Below are 18389 nucleotides of genomic sequence, written 5' to 3'. Positions count from 1 at the left end.
CTTGATGTACAAAACTGATAGAGACATACATACCCCAAGTGACTTGCAGCTGTAATCGCAGCAAAAAGTGGCACAACAAAGTATTAAGTTAAAGGACCCAAATAATATTGCACGCCCCACTTTTCAGTTTTTGAATTTCAGCAAAAATTTAAAATAACCAATACATTTCATTCAACTTCACAATTGTGTTCCACTTGTTGTTGATTCTTTACCAAAAATTTACATTTAGTATCTTTATGTTTGAAGCATGAAATGTGGGAAAAGGTTGAAAATTTCCAGGGGGCCGAATACTTTTGCAAGGCACTGTATATAGTGTGGACCTGTTTACAGTATAGTGCTGTGTATAAACTTTATACAGCCCCTCAGCCTCTATTTTATATACAGCCAGCACAGCAACAGCCTCTGATATATACAGCCCGGCAGCAGCCCCTCATATCTATAATATAACGCTGGGAGCGTCACTCTGTCCGAAGCCTCTATAGACTGCGCAAGCGCACGCGCCGGCGCAGTCTAGACCCCACAGAGCGACGCTCCCAGGAGATCGCGGTATGCGTAAACACTGAACGCACACCGCGATCTCCAACGGAGAAGCAGGGACCGCCAGGAGGGTAAGTATGATATATTTACCTGTCCCGTTCCTCCGTTGCGCGCTGCTCCTCCATCCTCCGGTCCACATCCTCTGCCTGTGACGTTCACAGTTCAGAGGGCGCGATGACGCGCTTAATGCGCGCCGCCCTCTGACTGAACAGTCACAGCCAGAGGACCGGAAGACAGACCGGCGCGCAGCGCTGGATCAGGCCCAGGTAACTATAGCAAGTGCCGGGGGCCTGAGCTAGCGGCGACTCCGGCACCTGACCCCCACAGCGCGCCGGTGTCCCCGCCTGCTCAGGCCCCCAGCACCGCCATGCACAGCCACCGCACCCAGCACAGCCTGAGCCACCGCACCCAGCACAGCCGCCCACAGCCACCGCACCCAGCACAGCCGCCCACAGCCACGCACAGCCGCCCCCACTCAGCACAGCCACATACAGCCGCCGCACCCAGCATAGCCACGCACAGCCACCGCACCCAGCACCGCCACGCACAGCCACGCACAGCCGCCCCCACTCAGCACAGCCACATACAGCCGCCGCACCCAGCATAGCCACGCACAGCCACCGCACCCAGCACCGCCACGCACAGCCGCCGCACCCAGCACAGCCGCCGCACCCAGCACAGCCGCCGCACCCAGCACAGCCACGCACAGCCACCCGCACCCAGCACAGCCGCCTGCACTCAGCACCGCCACGCACAGCTGCCCGCACTCAGCACTGCCACATACAGCCGCCGCACCCAGCATAGCCACGCACAGCCACCGCACCCAGCACCGCCACGCACAGCCGCCCACAGCCACGCACAGCCGCCCCCACTCAGCACAGCCACATACAGCCGCCGCACCCAGCATAGCCACGCACAGCCACCGCACCCAGCACCGCCACGCACAGCCGCCGCACCCAGCACAGCCGCCGCACCCAGCACAGCCACGCACAGCCACCCGCACCCAGCACAGCCGCCTGCACTCAGCACCGCCACGCACAGCTGCCCGCACTCAGCACTGCCACGCACAGCCGCCCACGCACAGCACAGCCACATACAGCCGCCCGCACTCAGCACAGCCACCTGCACTGATGGGGGCGCAGGATGGAGCAGCACATGACAGGGTGGAGCAGCACATGACAGGATGGGGGCGCAGGATGGAGCAGCACAGCCACCGCACCCAGCACAGCCACCGCACCCAGCACAGCCACCGCACCCAGCACAGCCGCCCGCACCCAGCACAGCCTGAGCCACCGCACCCAGCACAGCCGCCGCACCCAGCACAGCCACGCACAGCCGCCGCACCCAGCACAGCCACGCACAGCCACCGCACCCAGCACAGCCACGCACACCCACACACAGCCGCCTGCACTCAGCGCCGCCACGCACAGCCGCCCACACCCAGCACAGCCGCCTGCACTCAGCACCGCCACGCACAGCCGCCCGCACTCAGCACCGCCACGCACAGCCGCCCGCACTCAGCACCGCCATGCACAGCCGCCCGCACTCAGCACCGCCACGCACAGCCGCCCACGCACAGCACAGCCATATACAGCCGTTGCACCCAGCATAGCCACGCACAGCCACCGCACCCAGCACCGCCACGCACAGCCGCCGCACCCAGCACAGTCACGCACAGCCGCCTGCACTCAGCACCGCCACGCACAGCCGCCTGCACTCAGCACCGCCATGCACAGCCGCCCGCACTCAGCACAGCCACGCACAGCCGCCCGCACCCAGCACAGCCGCCTGCACTCAGCACAGCCACGCACAGCCGCCCACACCCAGCACAGCCGCCCTTAGCCACGCACAGCTGCCTGCACTCAGCACCGCCATGCACAGCCACCCACGCACAGCACAGCCACATACATCCGCCCGCACTCAGCACAGCCGCCCGCACTTAGCACAGCCGCCTGCACTGATGGGGGCGCAGGATGGAGCAGCACATGACAGGGTGGAGCAGAACATGACAGGATGGGGGCGCAGGATGGAGCAGCACAGCCACCGCACCCAGCACAGCCACCGCACCCAGCACAGCCACGCACAGCCGCCGCACCCAGCACAGCCACCGCACCTAGCACTGCCACGCACAGCCGCCCACGCACAGCACAGCCACATACAGCCGCCCGCACTCAGCACAGCCGCCTGCACTGATGGGGGCACAGGATGGAGCAGCACATGACAGGGTGGAGCAGCACATGACAGGATGGGGGCGCAGGATGGAGCAGCACAGCCACCGCACCCAGCACAGCCACCGCACCCAGCACAGCCACCGCACCCAGCACAGCCTGAGCCACCGCACCCAGCACAGCCGCCGCACCCAGCACAGCCACGCACAGCCGCCGCACCCAGCACACCCACGCACACCCACACACAGCCGCCTGCACTCAGCGCCGCCACGCACAGCCGCCCACACCCAGCACAGCCGCCTGCACTCAGCACCGCCACGCACAGCCGCCCGCACTCAGCACCGCCACGCACAGCCGCCCGCACTCAGCACCGCCATGCACAGCCGCCCGCACTCAGCACCGCCACGCACAGCCGCCCACGCACAGCACAGCCATATACAGCCGTTGCACCCAGCATAGCCACGCACAGCCACAGCACCCAGCACCGCCACGCACAGCCGCCGCACCCAGCACAGTCACGCACAGCCGCCTGCACTCAGCACCGCCACGCACAGCCGCCTGCACTCAGCACCGCCATGCACAGCCGCCCGCACTCAGCACAGCCACGCACAGCCGCTCGCACCCAGCACAGCCGCCTGCACTCAGCACAGCCACGCACAGCCGCCCACACCCAGCACAGCCGCCCGTAGCCACGCACAGCCGCCTGCACTCAGCACCGCCATGCACAGCCACCCACGCACAGCACAGCCACATACATCCGCCCGCACTCAGCACAGCCGCCCGCACTTAGCACAGCCGCCCGCACTGATGGGGGCGCAGGATGGAGCAGCACATGACAGGGTGGAGCAGCACATGACAGGATGGGGGAGCAGGATGGAGCAGCACAGCCACCGCACCCAGCACAGCCACCGCACCCAGCACAGCCACGCACAGCCACCGCACCCAGCACAGCCACCGCACCTAGCACAGCCACGCAGAGCCGCCACACCCAGCACAGCCACGCACAGCCGCCTGCACTCAGTACCGCCACGCACAGCCGCCCGCACCCAGCACAGCCACGCAGCCACCCGCACCCAGCACAGCCACGCACAGCCGCCCGAACCCAGCACAGCCACGCCCAGCCACCCAAACCCAGCGCAGCCGCCCGCACCCAGCACAGCCACGCGCAGCCGCCCACGCACAGCACAGCCACATACAGCCGCCCGCACTCAGCACAGCCGCCCGCACTGATGGGGGCGCAGGATGGAGCAGCACATGATAGGATGGGGGCGCAGGATGGGAGCACATGACAGGATGGGGATGCAGGATGGAGCAGCACATGACAGGGTGGGAGAGCAAGATGGGAGCAGCACATACCAGGATGGAGACCATATACCAATATAAATGCTCGCCACCCGGGCGTAGAACGGGTTCAATAGCTAGTATATATATACAGTATATAGCCCAGCAGCTGCTTCTAATATATACAGCCCAGAAGCAGCCCTATATATATATATATATATATATATATATATATATACAGCCCAGCAGAAGCCTCTGACATATAGAGCCCAGCAGCAGTCTTTAATATAGACAGCCCAAATTTCGACAATACAAATTTAGCTTTTTTAGCCATCTGAAAGAACTGTCTTCAGATGAGCTTAAGGCCACAGCAGAGCAACTCGTCAGGTCTTATTCAGATGACATGGACATTACATTTATCGATGAACTGTGTTAGTTTGTAACATTTGCCAATTTATTCACAGACGAGGAGCCAAAACATATCAGCACTGAACTTTTCATGTACAAGCTTATCATTTTGTTTCCCTAATATTGAGATAGCTCTTGGGATATATCTAATTTTGATGATAACAAACTGCAGTGGTGAGCGTTCCTTCTCAAAACTCAAATTAGTTGAAAACCGATTAAGGACATCCATGAAGCAGGAACGACTTGTAAATTTGGCTATCATGAGCATCGAGTCAGATATACTGCGTGAATTGGACTTTAGTGACATTCAGGGGCGGATTATCAGAGGGTCAATATGGGCGGTAGCCCAGGGCCCAGTGGTGTGGGGGGGCCCTGGGCTACCGCACAGATTGACCCTCTGATAATCCGCCCGAGTACTGTGAATGCCCGCCGGCGCCGGCATTTATGTGCCCCCGGACCCGGTGGGCAGAGAGAGGGGGCCCGCATCGGGCCCTTTCTCATCTGCTCACCGGGCCCCTTCTGGCGCTGCGGCGGTTTCCTATTGACGTGCGGGCGCGCGCCCGCACGTCAATAGTTAACAACAGCCGCCAGCCAATTGGAGGCTGGCAGCTGAAGTCGGCCGCCCGCAGCGCACACGTCGCCGGCGTCTGACGTCATTGTCAGTCGCCGGCGAGTGTGCGCTGCTGGAGGGAGCTCGCCGCCTGGATCGCTGGTCAGGTGAGGAGATGTTTGGGTTTTTTTTGTTTTGTTTTGTTTTGTTTTGATAAGCTAACAGTGGACACACTGGGGACAATGCTGGAGACACTGGGGGCAATGCTGGAGACACTGGGGGCAATGCTGGAGACACTGGGGCAGATTGCTGGACACACTGGGGGCAATGCTGGAGACACTGGGGCAGATTGCTGGAGACACTGGGGCAATGCTGGAGACACTGGGGCAGATTGCTGGAGACACTGGCGCAATGCTGGAGACACTGGCGCAATGCTGGAGGACACACTGGGGCAGATTGCTGGACACACTGGGGCAATGCTGGAGGACACACTGGGGCAATGCTGGAGGACACACTGGGGCAGATTGCTGGAGACACTGGGGCAATGCTGGAGACACTGGGGGCAATGCTGGAGACACTGGGGCAGATTGCTGGACACACTGGGGGCAATGCTGGAGACACTGGGGCAGATTGCTGGAGACACTGGGGCAATGCTGGAGACACTGGGGCAGATTGCTGGAGACACTGGCGCAATGCTGGAGACACTGGCGCAATGCTGGAGGACACACTGGGGCAGATTGCTGGACACACTGGGGCAATGCTGGAGGACACACTGGGGCAATGCTGGAAGACACACTGGGGCAGATTGCTGGAGACACTGGGGCAATGCTGGAGACACTGGGGCAGATTGCTGGACACACTGGGCAATGCTGGAGGACACACTGGGGGCAATGCTGGAGGACACACTAGGGGCAATGCTGGAGACACGGGGGCAATGCTGGAGACACTGGGGCAATGCTGGAGACACTGGAGCAATGCTGGAGACACGGCGGCAATGCTGGAGACACTGGGGCAATGCTGGAGACACTGGGGCAGATTGCCGGACAGACTGACCGCAATGCTGGACATACTGGGGCAGATTACTGGACACACTGGGGGTAATATGCTGGAGACACTGGGGCAGATTGCTGGACACACTGGGGGCAATGCTGGATACTCGGGCAATATGCTGGACATACTGGGGCAGATTGTTGAACACACTGTCTGGGGGCAATGCTGGAGACACTGGGGCAATGCTGGAGACACTGGGGCAGATTGCCGGACAGACTGACCGCAATGCTGGACATACTGGGGCAGATTACTGGACACACTGGGGGTAATATGCTGGAGACACTGGGGCAGATTGCTGGACACACTGGGGGCAATGCTGGATACTCGGGCAATATGCTGGACATACTGGGGCAGATTGTTGAACACACTGTCTGGGGGCAATGCTGGAGACACTGGGGCAATGCTGGAGACACTGGGGCAATGCTGGAGACACTGGGGCAATGCTGGACACACTGTGGGCAATGCTGGACAATTGGACATACTGGGGCAGATTGCTGGACACACTGGTGGTAATATGCTGGACACACTGGGGCAATGCTGGACATACTGGGGCAGATTGCTGGACACACTGGTGGTAATATGCTGGACACACTGGGGCAGATTGCTGGACACACTGGGGCAGATTGCTGGACACACTGCCTGGGGGCAATGCTAGACACATTGGGGGCAATATGCTGGAGTCAGACACTGGGGCAGATTGCTGGAGACACTGTCTGGGGGCAATGCTGGACACACTGGGGCAGATTGCTGGACATACTGGGGCAATATGCTGGACATACTGGGGCCGATTGCTGGACACACTGGGGGTAATATGCTGGACACACTGGGGGTAATCTGCTGGACACACTGGGGGCAGGACTGGAGGCATGGGCAGAATGTAGACACAGGGCATGATTGGAGACACGGGGCAGAATGAAAGACATGGGGCAGGATTGGATCATGGGGCAGGATGGATACGATGGAGACAGATTGGGCAGGATGGGGAGATCATATGGGGTAGAATGGATACTCATGAGGGCAGGATGGGAGAACATATGGCTGGAGCCAGGAATGAGACACATGGGGCCAGGGTGTGGGAATATTATTACCATAGGGGCTAATTAAGGGATATTATTACTGCAGTGATGTATTTATTTTATTTTTTGAGTATACTGTTTTAAATGGGGGGGGGGCGGTCCTGTTACTGTGCAGAGTGACACTATATCGCCTTTTTTTCTCCATGTGGTGTAATGTAGAAGTTGTGAAAAATTAAGTAATGTGTTCTGCAAGCAGAGCTCGAGATAACTGTGTTATTTCCTGCAGAAACGAGTCCTGGCAGGAAGAAATGATGGCGGTCTGTGCTGGATGAAAGATGGAGGACTTCACCTAGAGACGTCACTGGTGAGTCATTGTTACCTATACACTGACACTATACACTGTATACTATATACAGAGGTCCTGTGTACAATGTCACCAGTGATCACTGTATTACCTATACATTATATACAGAGCTCCTGTGTATAATACCACCAGTGATCTCTGTATTACCTTTACACAGACACTGCATACTAAGTACAGATCTCCTGTGTGAATACTGGCACTTATGGTGATAGTATTGTGTTTTTTGTATTTTTTTAATTACTGATCAGTATTGTAGTATTCAGTCACTATGTGGTGGTAATATGTGGTCTGGAAATGGTGTTGTGGTATTTGTCCCTTGAATGTGCTATTTGGTCACCAAGTGGTGCTAATATGTGGTCTTGACATGGTGCAGTGGTATTTGTTCCTTGTATGTGATATTATTCGATCACTGTGGTTGTAATTTGTGGTCTGGTCATGGAGCGGTGGTATTTGTTCCTTGTATGTGATATTATTGGTCAAAATATACCTAAATTGTATTGCAGATTTTAACAAATATTTAATAGGTTACAGTAGAGTAGGGCCTGGCCATTTTTCTGGAATAATCTGGTTCGGGTATAACATGACCCCCGTCACATGACCCCCGTCACATGACCGGGGGGGGGGGGCCCACAGTGTCTGAACAGCCCGGGGCCCTGGCTACCCTTAATCCACCCCTGGTGACATTATTAGTGATTTTGCAGCACGAAAATCAAGGAAGGTGCCTGGATTGTACAAAATGAATGATTTTGCCTGAATTACTCTGCGTAAATGATTTATGTAAATAAACTTGCATTTGTTTCATTTTGTGTTTTTGCATTACATATTGCAACACCTTGAAAAATGGGCCTCCCTCCAAAATGGGCCCCGGGCCACCCACCTCTTAAATCAGGCCCTGTGTAGATATATGCAAAGGGGACACAACTCTTCTTGGATAGAATGGCCACATTGTTACCGTGTATCACTTGCTAGGGCCGCCTTCAGCCTTAAAGGGTTATTGCAATTAAACACTCATTACAAACATTTTTATGAATATACTAGCTGAAGAGCCCGGCGTTGCCTGGGCATAGTAAATATCTGTGGTTAGTTATAGCACCTCACTTCTCTTATTTTCCCATCACGCCTCTCATTTTCCCCATCACATCTTTCATTTTCCCCCTCACATCTCTCATTTTCTCCCTCACACCTCTCATTTTCCCCCTCACTCCTCTTATTTTCCCCCTCACTCCTCTCATTCCCCCCTAACACTTGTCATTTCGGCCTCACATCTGTCATTTTCCGATCACTCCACTATTTTCCCTCACTCCTCTCATTTTGCACTCACACCTTTTCATTTTCACCTCACACCTCTCATTTTCACCTCAGTATATACATGTTTGTCATCTCCCTTATATATAGTATACACCTGTATGTCATCTCCTGTATATAGTATATACCTGTATGTCATCTCCCCTGTATATAGTATATACCTGCTGTGTGTCATCTCCCCTGTATATGTTATATACCTGTATGTCATCTCCTCCTATATATAGTATATACCTGTATGTAATCTCCTCCTGTATATAGTATATACCTGTGTGTCATCTCACCTATATGTAGTATATATCTGTGTGTCATCTCCTCCTGTATATAGTATATACCTGTATGTCATCTCCTCCTATACATAGCATATACCTGTATGTCATCTCCTCCTGTATATACTATATACCGTTAGGTAATCTGCTCCTGTATATAGTATATACCTGTGTGTCATCTCCTCCTGTATATAGTATATACCTGTATGTCAGCTCCTCCTGTATGTAGTATGTACCTGTATGTCATCTCCTCCTCTATATAGTATATACCTGTGTGTCATCTCTCCTGTATATAGTATATATCTGTGTGTCATCTCCTCCTGTATATAGTATATACCTGTGTGTCATCTCCTCCTGTATATAGTATATACCTGTGTGTCATCTCCTCCTGTATATAGTATGTACCTGTATGTCATCTCCTCCTCTATATAGTATATACCTGTGTGTCATCTCTCCTGTATATAGTATATATCTGTGTGTCATCTCCTCCTGTATATAGTATATACCTGTGTGTCATCTCCCCTGTAAATAGTATATATCTGTGTGTCATCTCCTCCTGTATATAGTATATACCTGTATGTCATCTCCTCCTATACATAGCATATACCTGTATGTCATCGCCTCCTGTATATACTATATACCTGTAGGTAATCTGCTCCTGTATATAGTATATACCTGTGTGTCATCTCCTCCTGTATATAGTATATACCTGTATGTCAGCTCCTCCTGTATGTAGTATGTACCTGTATGTCATCTCCTCCTCTATATAGTATATACCTGTGTGTCATCTCTCCTGTATATAGTATATATCTGTGTGTCATCTCCTCCTGTATATAGTATATACCTGTGTGTCATCTCCCCTGTAAATAGTATATACCTGTGTCATCTCCTCCTGTATATAGTATATATCTGTATGTCATCTCCTCCTGTATTAGACCTCGTTCACACGTTATTTGGTCAGTATTTTTACCTCAGTATTTGTAAGCTAAATTAGCAGCCTGATAAATCCCCAGCCAACAGTAAGCCCACCCCCTGGCAGTATATATTAGCTCACACATACACATAGTAGACTGGTCATGTGACTGACAGCTGCCGGATTCCTATATGGTACATTTGTTGCTCTTGTAGTTTGTCTGCTTATTAATCAGATTTTTATTTTTGAAGGATAATACCAGACTTGTGTGTGTTTTAGGGCGAGTTTCGTGTGTCAAGTTGTGCGTGTTGAGTTGCGTGTGGCGACATGCCTGTAGCGACTTTTGTGAGATGAGTTTTGTGTGGCGACATGCGTGTAGCAACTTTTTGTGTGTCGAGTTGCATGTGACAGGTTAGTGTAGCAAGTTGTGTGCAGCAAGTTTTGCGCATGGCGAGTTTTGCGCGTGGCGAGTTCTATGTGTGGTGCCTTTTGAGTATGTGCAAGTTTTGTGTGAGGCAACTTTTGCATGTGTTGCAACTTTTGTGCATGTGGCAATTTTTCCGCGTGTGCAAGTTTTGCGTGTGGCGAGTTTTCCATGAGGTGAGTTTTGCACGTGTGGCGAGTTTTGCATGTGGAGAGATTTGCGCGTGGTGAGTTTTGAGCGGCGACTTTTGTGTTTCGACTTTTATGTGGCGAGGTTGGTGTATGTGTGGTGAAATGTTCGCTGAGGGTGGTATATGTGTTCGAGCACGTGGTAGTGTGTGGCGCATTTTGTGTGTGTGTTCATATCCCTGTGGTGGTGTGGTGATTATCCCATGTCGGGGCCCCACCTTAGCAACTGTACAGTATATACTCTTTGGCGCCATCACTCTCATTCTCTAAGTCCCCCTTGTTCACATCTGGCAGCTGTTAATTTGCCTCCAACACTTTTCCTTTCACTTTTTCCCCATTATGTAGATAGGGGCAAAATTGTTTGGTGAATTGGAAAGCGCGGGGTTAAAATTTCACCTCACAACATAGCTTTGACGCTCTCGGGGTCCAGACGTGTGACTGTGCAAAATTTTGTGCCTGTAGCTGCGACGCCTCCAACACTTTTCCTTTCACTTTTTCCCCATTATGTAGATAGGGGCAAAATTGTTTGGTGAATTGGAAAGCGCGGGGTTAAAATTTCACCTCACAACATAGCCTATGACGCTCTCGGGGTCCAGACGTGTGACTGTGCAAAATTTTGTGGCTGTAGCTGCGACGGTTCAGTTTTCTGGTTGAAGTAAAAAAAACTCTGAGTGTTTACAGTTTGAAACCATAAAATGTTGAAAAATTATGTCATTCTTGAGTATATCACTCAATGGTGCTCATAAACGTGTCAAATTTGATCTATAATATACTTTAATATACGTTACTTTAATCTTTAATATACTTAAGAACAGGGCCCCAGACATCACACAGGGGGTCTGAAACACCGCACAGTGGTCCAAAATATCGCTGTGCTCTGCCTGGGGCCCCATATGCTGCCTGGGGCCCCTGTGCTCTGCCTGGGGCCCCATATGCAGCCTGGGGCCCCTGTGCTCTGCCTGGGGCCCCTGTGCTCTGCCTGGGATACCATAGGCTGCCTGGGGCCCCTGTGCTCTGCCTGGGGCCACTGTGCTCTGCCTGGGGCCCCGTATGCTGCCTGGGGCCCCTGTGCTCTGCCTGGGGCCCCATATGCTGCCTGGGGCCCCTGTGCTCTGCCTGGGATACCATAGGCTGCCTGGGGCCCCTGTGCTCTACCTGGTACCACTGTGCTCTGCCTGGGGCCCCATATGCTGCCTGGGGCCCCTGTGCTCTGCCTGGGGCCCCATGTTCTGCCTGGGCCACTGTGCTCTGCCTGGGGCCCCATAGGCTGCCTGGGACCACTGTGCTCTGCCTGGGACCACTGTGCTCTGCCTGGGGCCCCATATGCTGCCTGGGGCCCCTGTGCTCTGCCTGAGTCCACTGTGCTCTGCCTGGGGCCCCATATGCTGCCTGGGGCCCCTGTGCTCTGCCTGGGGCCCCTGTGCTCTGCCTGGGGCCCCATATGCTGCCTGGGGCCCCTGTGCTCTGCCTGGGGCCACTGTGCTCTGCCTGGGGCCCCATAGGCTGCCTGGGGCCCCTGTGCTCTGCCTGGGGCCCCATATGCTGCCTGGGGCCCCTGTGCTCTGCCTGGGGCCCCATATGCTGCCTGGGGCCCCTGTGCTCTGCCTGGGGCCACTGTGCTCTGCCTGGGGCCCCATAGGCTGCCTGGGGCCCCTGTGCTCTGCCTGGGACCACTGTGCTCTGCCTGGGGCCCCATATGCTGCCTGGGGCCCCTGTGCTCTGCCTGGGGCCACTGTGCTCTGCCTGGGGCCCCATATGCTGCCTGGGGCCCCTGTGCTCTGCCTGGGTGTAGGACACTGGTGACGTCACTTATCTCCGGACATTAGCTCCGGACATTAGCTCCGGACATTATCTCCGGACATTAGCTCCGGACAAAGCCACGGAAGTTGGCACAAATTGCAGGAAGTAGTATTCTAGGCAATTATATATTAGATGATAAGTAGATCATTTTTCTACAATGGAGAGTAACGTGCACAGACACATTTACCTCTTTGTAATAGTGAACAGAGTGCGATCCCTAATATGGGGGTGCCTGAGATAAGTACAGATTGGCTCCCCAGGCCACAAGTGTACCCCTGATATACACCCTGGCAGCACGGGGCATTGGTAGACAGGACCCATATCTACACATTTTAATCTGAAAGAGGTTAAATACCCAAATATGTCATGTTTGTCTATTGCAAAGCCCTGTGGGAAGTATTATTTTGAGGTGCATATGATGATCACATTGTCTAAGTATGTGCATATTATATACAGTATATATATATATATATATATATATATATATATATATATATATATGTATATATATATATATATATATATGTATGTATATATATATATATATATGTATATATATATATATATATATATATGTATATATATATATATATATATATATATAAAAAGAGAAACAGCACCAGAGAAAATACCTTAAGCGTGCATGCTTCCCTGACCAGCATTCCAATGGCCTTCCAGACAGGATGCCACAGGGCATTAAAGTCCTTTTTTTTCACATCTTTTTGTGCTGTTTCCCTTTTTGTTTACTATATATATATATATATATATATATATATATATATATATATATATATACATATATATATATATATATATATATATATATATATATATAATATATAAAGCTGAATGTGTGTGTGTATGTATGTGTGTGTGTATGTCCGGTATTGGCATCTGCACCGTCGCAGCTACAGCTACAAAATTTTGCACAGTCACACATCTGGACCCCAAGAGCGTCATAGGCTATGTTGTGAGGTGAAATTTTAACCCCGCGCGTTCCAATGTACCAAACAATTTTGCCCCTATCTACATAATGGGGAAAAAGTGAAAGGAAAAGTGTTGGAGGCAAATTGACAGCTGCCAGATGTGAACAAGGGGGACTTAAAGAGTGAGAGCGATGGCGCCAAAGAGTATATACCGTACAGTTGCTAAGGTGGGGCCCCGACATGGGATACTCACCACACACGGGGATATGAACACACACACAAAATGCGCCACACACTACTACGTGCTTGAACACATATACCACCCTCAGCACACATTTCACCACACATACACTAACCTCGCCACATAAAAGTCGAAACACAAAAGTCGCCGCTCAAAACTCGCCACGCGCAAAACTTGCCACATACAAAACCAGGCTCACTCAAAACTCACCACACGTGGAAAACTCGCCACACGCAAAACTTGCACACGCTGAAAAATTGCCACATGCACAGAAGTTGCAACACATGCAAAAGTTGCATCACACAAAACTTGCACATACTCAAAACGCACCACACATAAAACTCGCCACGCGCAAAACTCGCCATGCGCAAAACTTGCTGCACACAACTTGCTACATTAACCTGTCACATGCAACTCGACACGCAAAAAGTTGCTACACACATGTCGGCACCCAAAACTCATCTCACAAAAGTCGCTACATGCATGTCGCCACACGCAACTCAACACACACAACTTGACACATGAAACTCGCCCTAAAACACACACAAGTCTGGTATTATCTTCAAAAATAAAAATCTGATTAATAAGCAGACAAACTACAAGAGCAACAAATGTACCATATAGGAAATACGGCAGCTGTCAGTCACATGACCTGTCTATTATGTGTATGTGTGAGCTAATATATACTGCCAGGGGGGAGGGCTTCCTGTTGGCTGGGGATTTTCAGGCTGCCAATTTAGCTTACAAATACTGAGGTAAAAATACTGACCAAATAACGTGTGAACGCGGTCTAATACAGGAGGAGATGACATACAGATATATACTATATACAGGGGAGATGACACACAGATATGTACTATATACAGGTGAGATGACACACAGGTATATACTATATACAGGAGGAGATGACACACAGGTGTATACTATATACAGGAGGAGATGACACACACATATATACTATATACAGGGGAGATGACACACAGGTATATACTATATACAGGAGGAGATGACATACAGGTATATACTATATACAGGAGGAGATGACACACTGGTATATACTATATACAGGGGAGATGACATACAGGTACATACTATATACCTGTACCTGTATGTACCTGTATGTCATTTCCCCTGTATATAGTATGCACAGGTACATACTATATACAGGGGAGATGACACACAGGTATATACTATATACAGGGGAGATGACACAAAAGTATATACTATATACAGGGGAGATGACACACAGGTATTTACTATATACAGGAGGAGATGACACACAGGTATATACTATATACAGGAGGAGATGACACACTGGTATATACTATATACAGGGGAGATGACACACTGGTATATACTATATACAGGGGAGATGACATACAGGTACATACTATAGACAGGGGAGATGACACACAGGTATATACTATATACAGGGGAGATGACACACAGGTATATACTATTTATAGGGGAGATGACACACAGGTATATACTATATACAGGAGGAGATTACATACAGGTACATACTATATACAGGAGGAGATGACACAGGTATATACTATATACAGGAGGAGATGACTTACAGGTATATACTATACACAGGAGGAGATGACACACGTATATACTATATACAGGAGGAGATGACATGCAGGTATATACTATATAAAAGAGGAGATGACACATAGGTATATAGAGGAGGAGATGACATACAGCAGGTATATACTATATACAGGGGAGATGACATACAAGTATATAGTATATACAGAAGAGATGACATACAGGTATATACTATATACAGGAGGAGATGACACATAGGTATATACAATATACAGGAGGAGATGACATACAGCAGGTATATACTATATACAGGAGGAGATGACACATAGGTATATACAATATACAGGAGGAGATGACATACAGCAGGTATATACTATTTACAGGGGAGATGACATACAGGTATATACTATATACAGGAGATGACATACAGGTGTATAATATATATAAGGGAGATGACAAACATGTATATACTGAGGGGAAAATGAGAGGTGTGAGGTGAAAATGAAGGGTGTGAGGTGAAAATGAAAAGGTGTGAGTGCAAAATGAGAGGAGTGAGGGAAAATAGTGGAGTGATCGGAAAATGACAGATGTGAGGTCGAAATGACAAGTGTTAGGGGGGAATGAGAGGAGTGAGGGGGAAAATGAGAGGTGTATGGGAGAAAATGAGAGATGTGAGGGGGAAAATGAGAGGCGTGATGGGAAAATAAGAGAAGTGAGGTGCTATAACTAACCACAGATAATTACTATGCCCAGGCAACGCCGGGCTCTTCAGCTAGTATATATATATACACACACATACATATATTTTGTTTGCATGTAAAAAAAATTGTGATCATGTGGTATACATGTCTCTATATGTACACCCTACACCCCAAAATAAAGGAAGGAGAACACAGGATAGTTAGATTTGTACAACCAATCCTTTATTGACAGTCAGTCATTGTGACATCTATAATTGTCTGTCAAGATGTTTAAGATGTTTTATATGTTGTACATAATGGATTTAGAAGTATCCATGGCTCAGAGCAGCCACCAGGACAGCATTGAACTTCTCCCAGGCAGCTTGGACTTGAGGGGTGAAAGAAGATCCCAGTTTTCCTGCCAAGACGATGACCAGAACCTCAGCCAGACGCTGTAAATGAAAAATACGACATTATTAACAATGTTTGTAAGCAACCAGTTACAAAACCTCCTGTTTTGCCTAGCTCAATTACCACTAAGGGTTCCCATAACCAAAAACTGCAAATTAAACAATCATCTTTACACTGTACATTTTGGCCAGTATTGTGTATCAGTGTTTGTGATCCTACAGTAAGAGTGAATCGCCTGGACAGGAGAGTTACAAATCATGATAGTCTTTTTCTCTACAGGTTACATTCCTGGTCTTTGTTTACAAATAGTGATACAAAATATTGCCACGTAACAAGGGCCACACACTTGTTCACCAGATAATTGGCAGGCAACAACGGTAGGAGTTTCATTTGCAGCCAAAATGAGCATCATGTTGTTTTCTCAAAAGCTAGAACTAAGAAACAACTAAACTGATATTTGAGCTACATAGTATTTATTCATGTCATTAGTTTTTTAGTTAAAGGTAATTCATTAATTATTAATTAATCTCTATGGATAGTAAGTAAAGTCAATAGTATAAATGAACCATACCTTGAAGTTCTCAGGGTCCACATGGAGTTCCTGGGCATGGGACTTGCTGAGGTCAGCCAGGTAATGTTTCACATCATCAATATGTTGGATGGCACCGCCAACAGCTGTGAGCACCTTCTTGCCATGAGCCTTCACCTTGGCATTGCCGGAGATGGCAGTGGCATTGGAAAGGTTTCCGAAGCTGCTGAAGTATCTCTGGGTCCAGGGGTACACAATCAGAAGTCTGGTCAAATAGAAAGAGAAAAAGTATTCATGTTTTTACAGATTTGTTGATCAATTTAACATCACTATGTGTATGAGAAATAACTACAACAATATCACTAATGAAATAATTATTTCATTGTAAGAAACCTACCAAAATGATTGTCTATGAAAATTATGACCATTGTATTAATTATTCTAACTGTCAGGGTATAGGGTGACCTGCTGTAGTGTTCTTACCTGCTCAGGGCTTCATGACCATCGGCCTCCACATTGACCTTCGCCCAGGTTGAGGTGATGAAGGATTTCTCTTCGGCTGTCCAGTGGACCATTTTGGCTGTAAATGCAAGTAGCTGTTGAGCTTTCTAAGTGAGAAGTAAGACGCTTCTGCCTTTTAGAGATTCTTTCCCTTATTTATAGGACATTTTGCAGTGTCACACCCAACCTTTGTTTTGCTGTGTCATATTTCTTCTCCACCCTACAAACTCCTGTATATCTAATCTGGAGGGAATAAGCTGTTATTTTTTTTATTTTTTTTGTTTTTAGATATTGTAAGTTCTAAAAATCACCAATATATTTCTGCATTTTATAAGTCATGTAGTTTTCGCTCTGATAAAGTTTAATGATCGATAATTTTACACAAAGATATGAAATTATAACAATGTTTAGATATTTGGAGACATGTATTTATGCCAATGAAAGCTTTGAAGTTTACGTTTTTTTGGTCAATTTCACAACACTCGGATATTCATTAAATTGTAAAAAAGAAAAAACCTTACCCATAACGAATTCTTTACTGGAAATATATTATTCTGATGATCAATATATACATATATCTGTGTGTGTGCTAATATTGTAATTTTTGCTAAATAAGGGTTAACCATGAAGGAGACTTATTAATACCAGTGCATTATGAATGGCGGTCTTGTCTCTCCTTGTGCAGTATCTGAGTCTTCATCGGGATGCCCCTCATAACTCTAAAGCCTCATTCACTTTTCCAAGCATACTCATATTTGTCAGAAAGACTGATTCAGGGGCTTCAGAAATATGCCAGTTACCCCAAATGCATATTTGTCAGTCTATTTAAGCCAGAAACCTGCTGAAAAATATGTCCCAGCATGTTGTCCTTTAGCTGATGTGGAGCTGTAAGTCTCTTATGTACATATATAGTAATCTATAACATTACATGACCTATATATATGTAGAATATATAAATACTGTATATATTATCAGTAATAATTACATTTTACCAGGAATCATATAACTGTTAGGATATTGATATTGTTAGGATAGAGCATTTTATACAGTATACGTATATACACCCTACACATCCTGCCTCTAGGAACCCTGTGACAAGCACCTTTTTTCTTTTACAGGCCATTTGCCTCCATCATGGGCTCCTGAACAACCCTGCACTACCCCATTTTTCACCAATAACGTCATATTCACTCGTAATTTTTTGGGTCAGTGTTAAATGAGTTTCTGTAAGCTAAAATCCGAAATGGAACCTACCGAGCAAAACCGTGTAATTGACA

General features: G+C 49.1%; 1 protein-coding gene across 1 annotated transcript; it reads right to left on the bottom strand.

Annotated features, from left to right (window-relative positions):
* Window positions 1-15892: 15892 nt before the first annotated feature.
* Window positions 15893-17255, bottom strand: LOC143786100 (hemoglobin subunit beta-2-like). The gene is made up of 3 exons (XM_077275326.1): window positions 17095-17255; window positions 16654-16876; window positions 15893-16123 (listed from the first exon to the last, which is right to left on the bottom strand). Exons 1-3 carry the CDS (start codon window positions 17184-17186, stop codon window positions 15995-15997), a joined length of 444 nt encoding a protein of 147 aa, XP_077131441.1. The 5' UTR covers window positions 17187-17255; the 3' UTR covers window positions 15893-15994.
* Between the last annotated feature and the right edge of the window lie 1134 nt (window positions 17256-18389).

This window comes from Ranitomeya variabilis, chromosome 7, assembly GCF_051348905.1.
Source record: "Ranitomeya variabilis isolate aRanVar5 chromosome 7, aRanVar5.hap1, whole genome shotgun sequence".
Taxonomy (NCBI): domain Eukaryota; kingdom Metazoa; phylum Chordata; class Amphibia; order Anura; family Dendrobatidae; genus Ranitomeya; species Ranitomeya variabilis.
The sequence above is the reverse complement of the archived record's forward strand: the minus strand, read 5'-3'. Positions and strand labels throughout refer to the sequence as shown.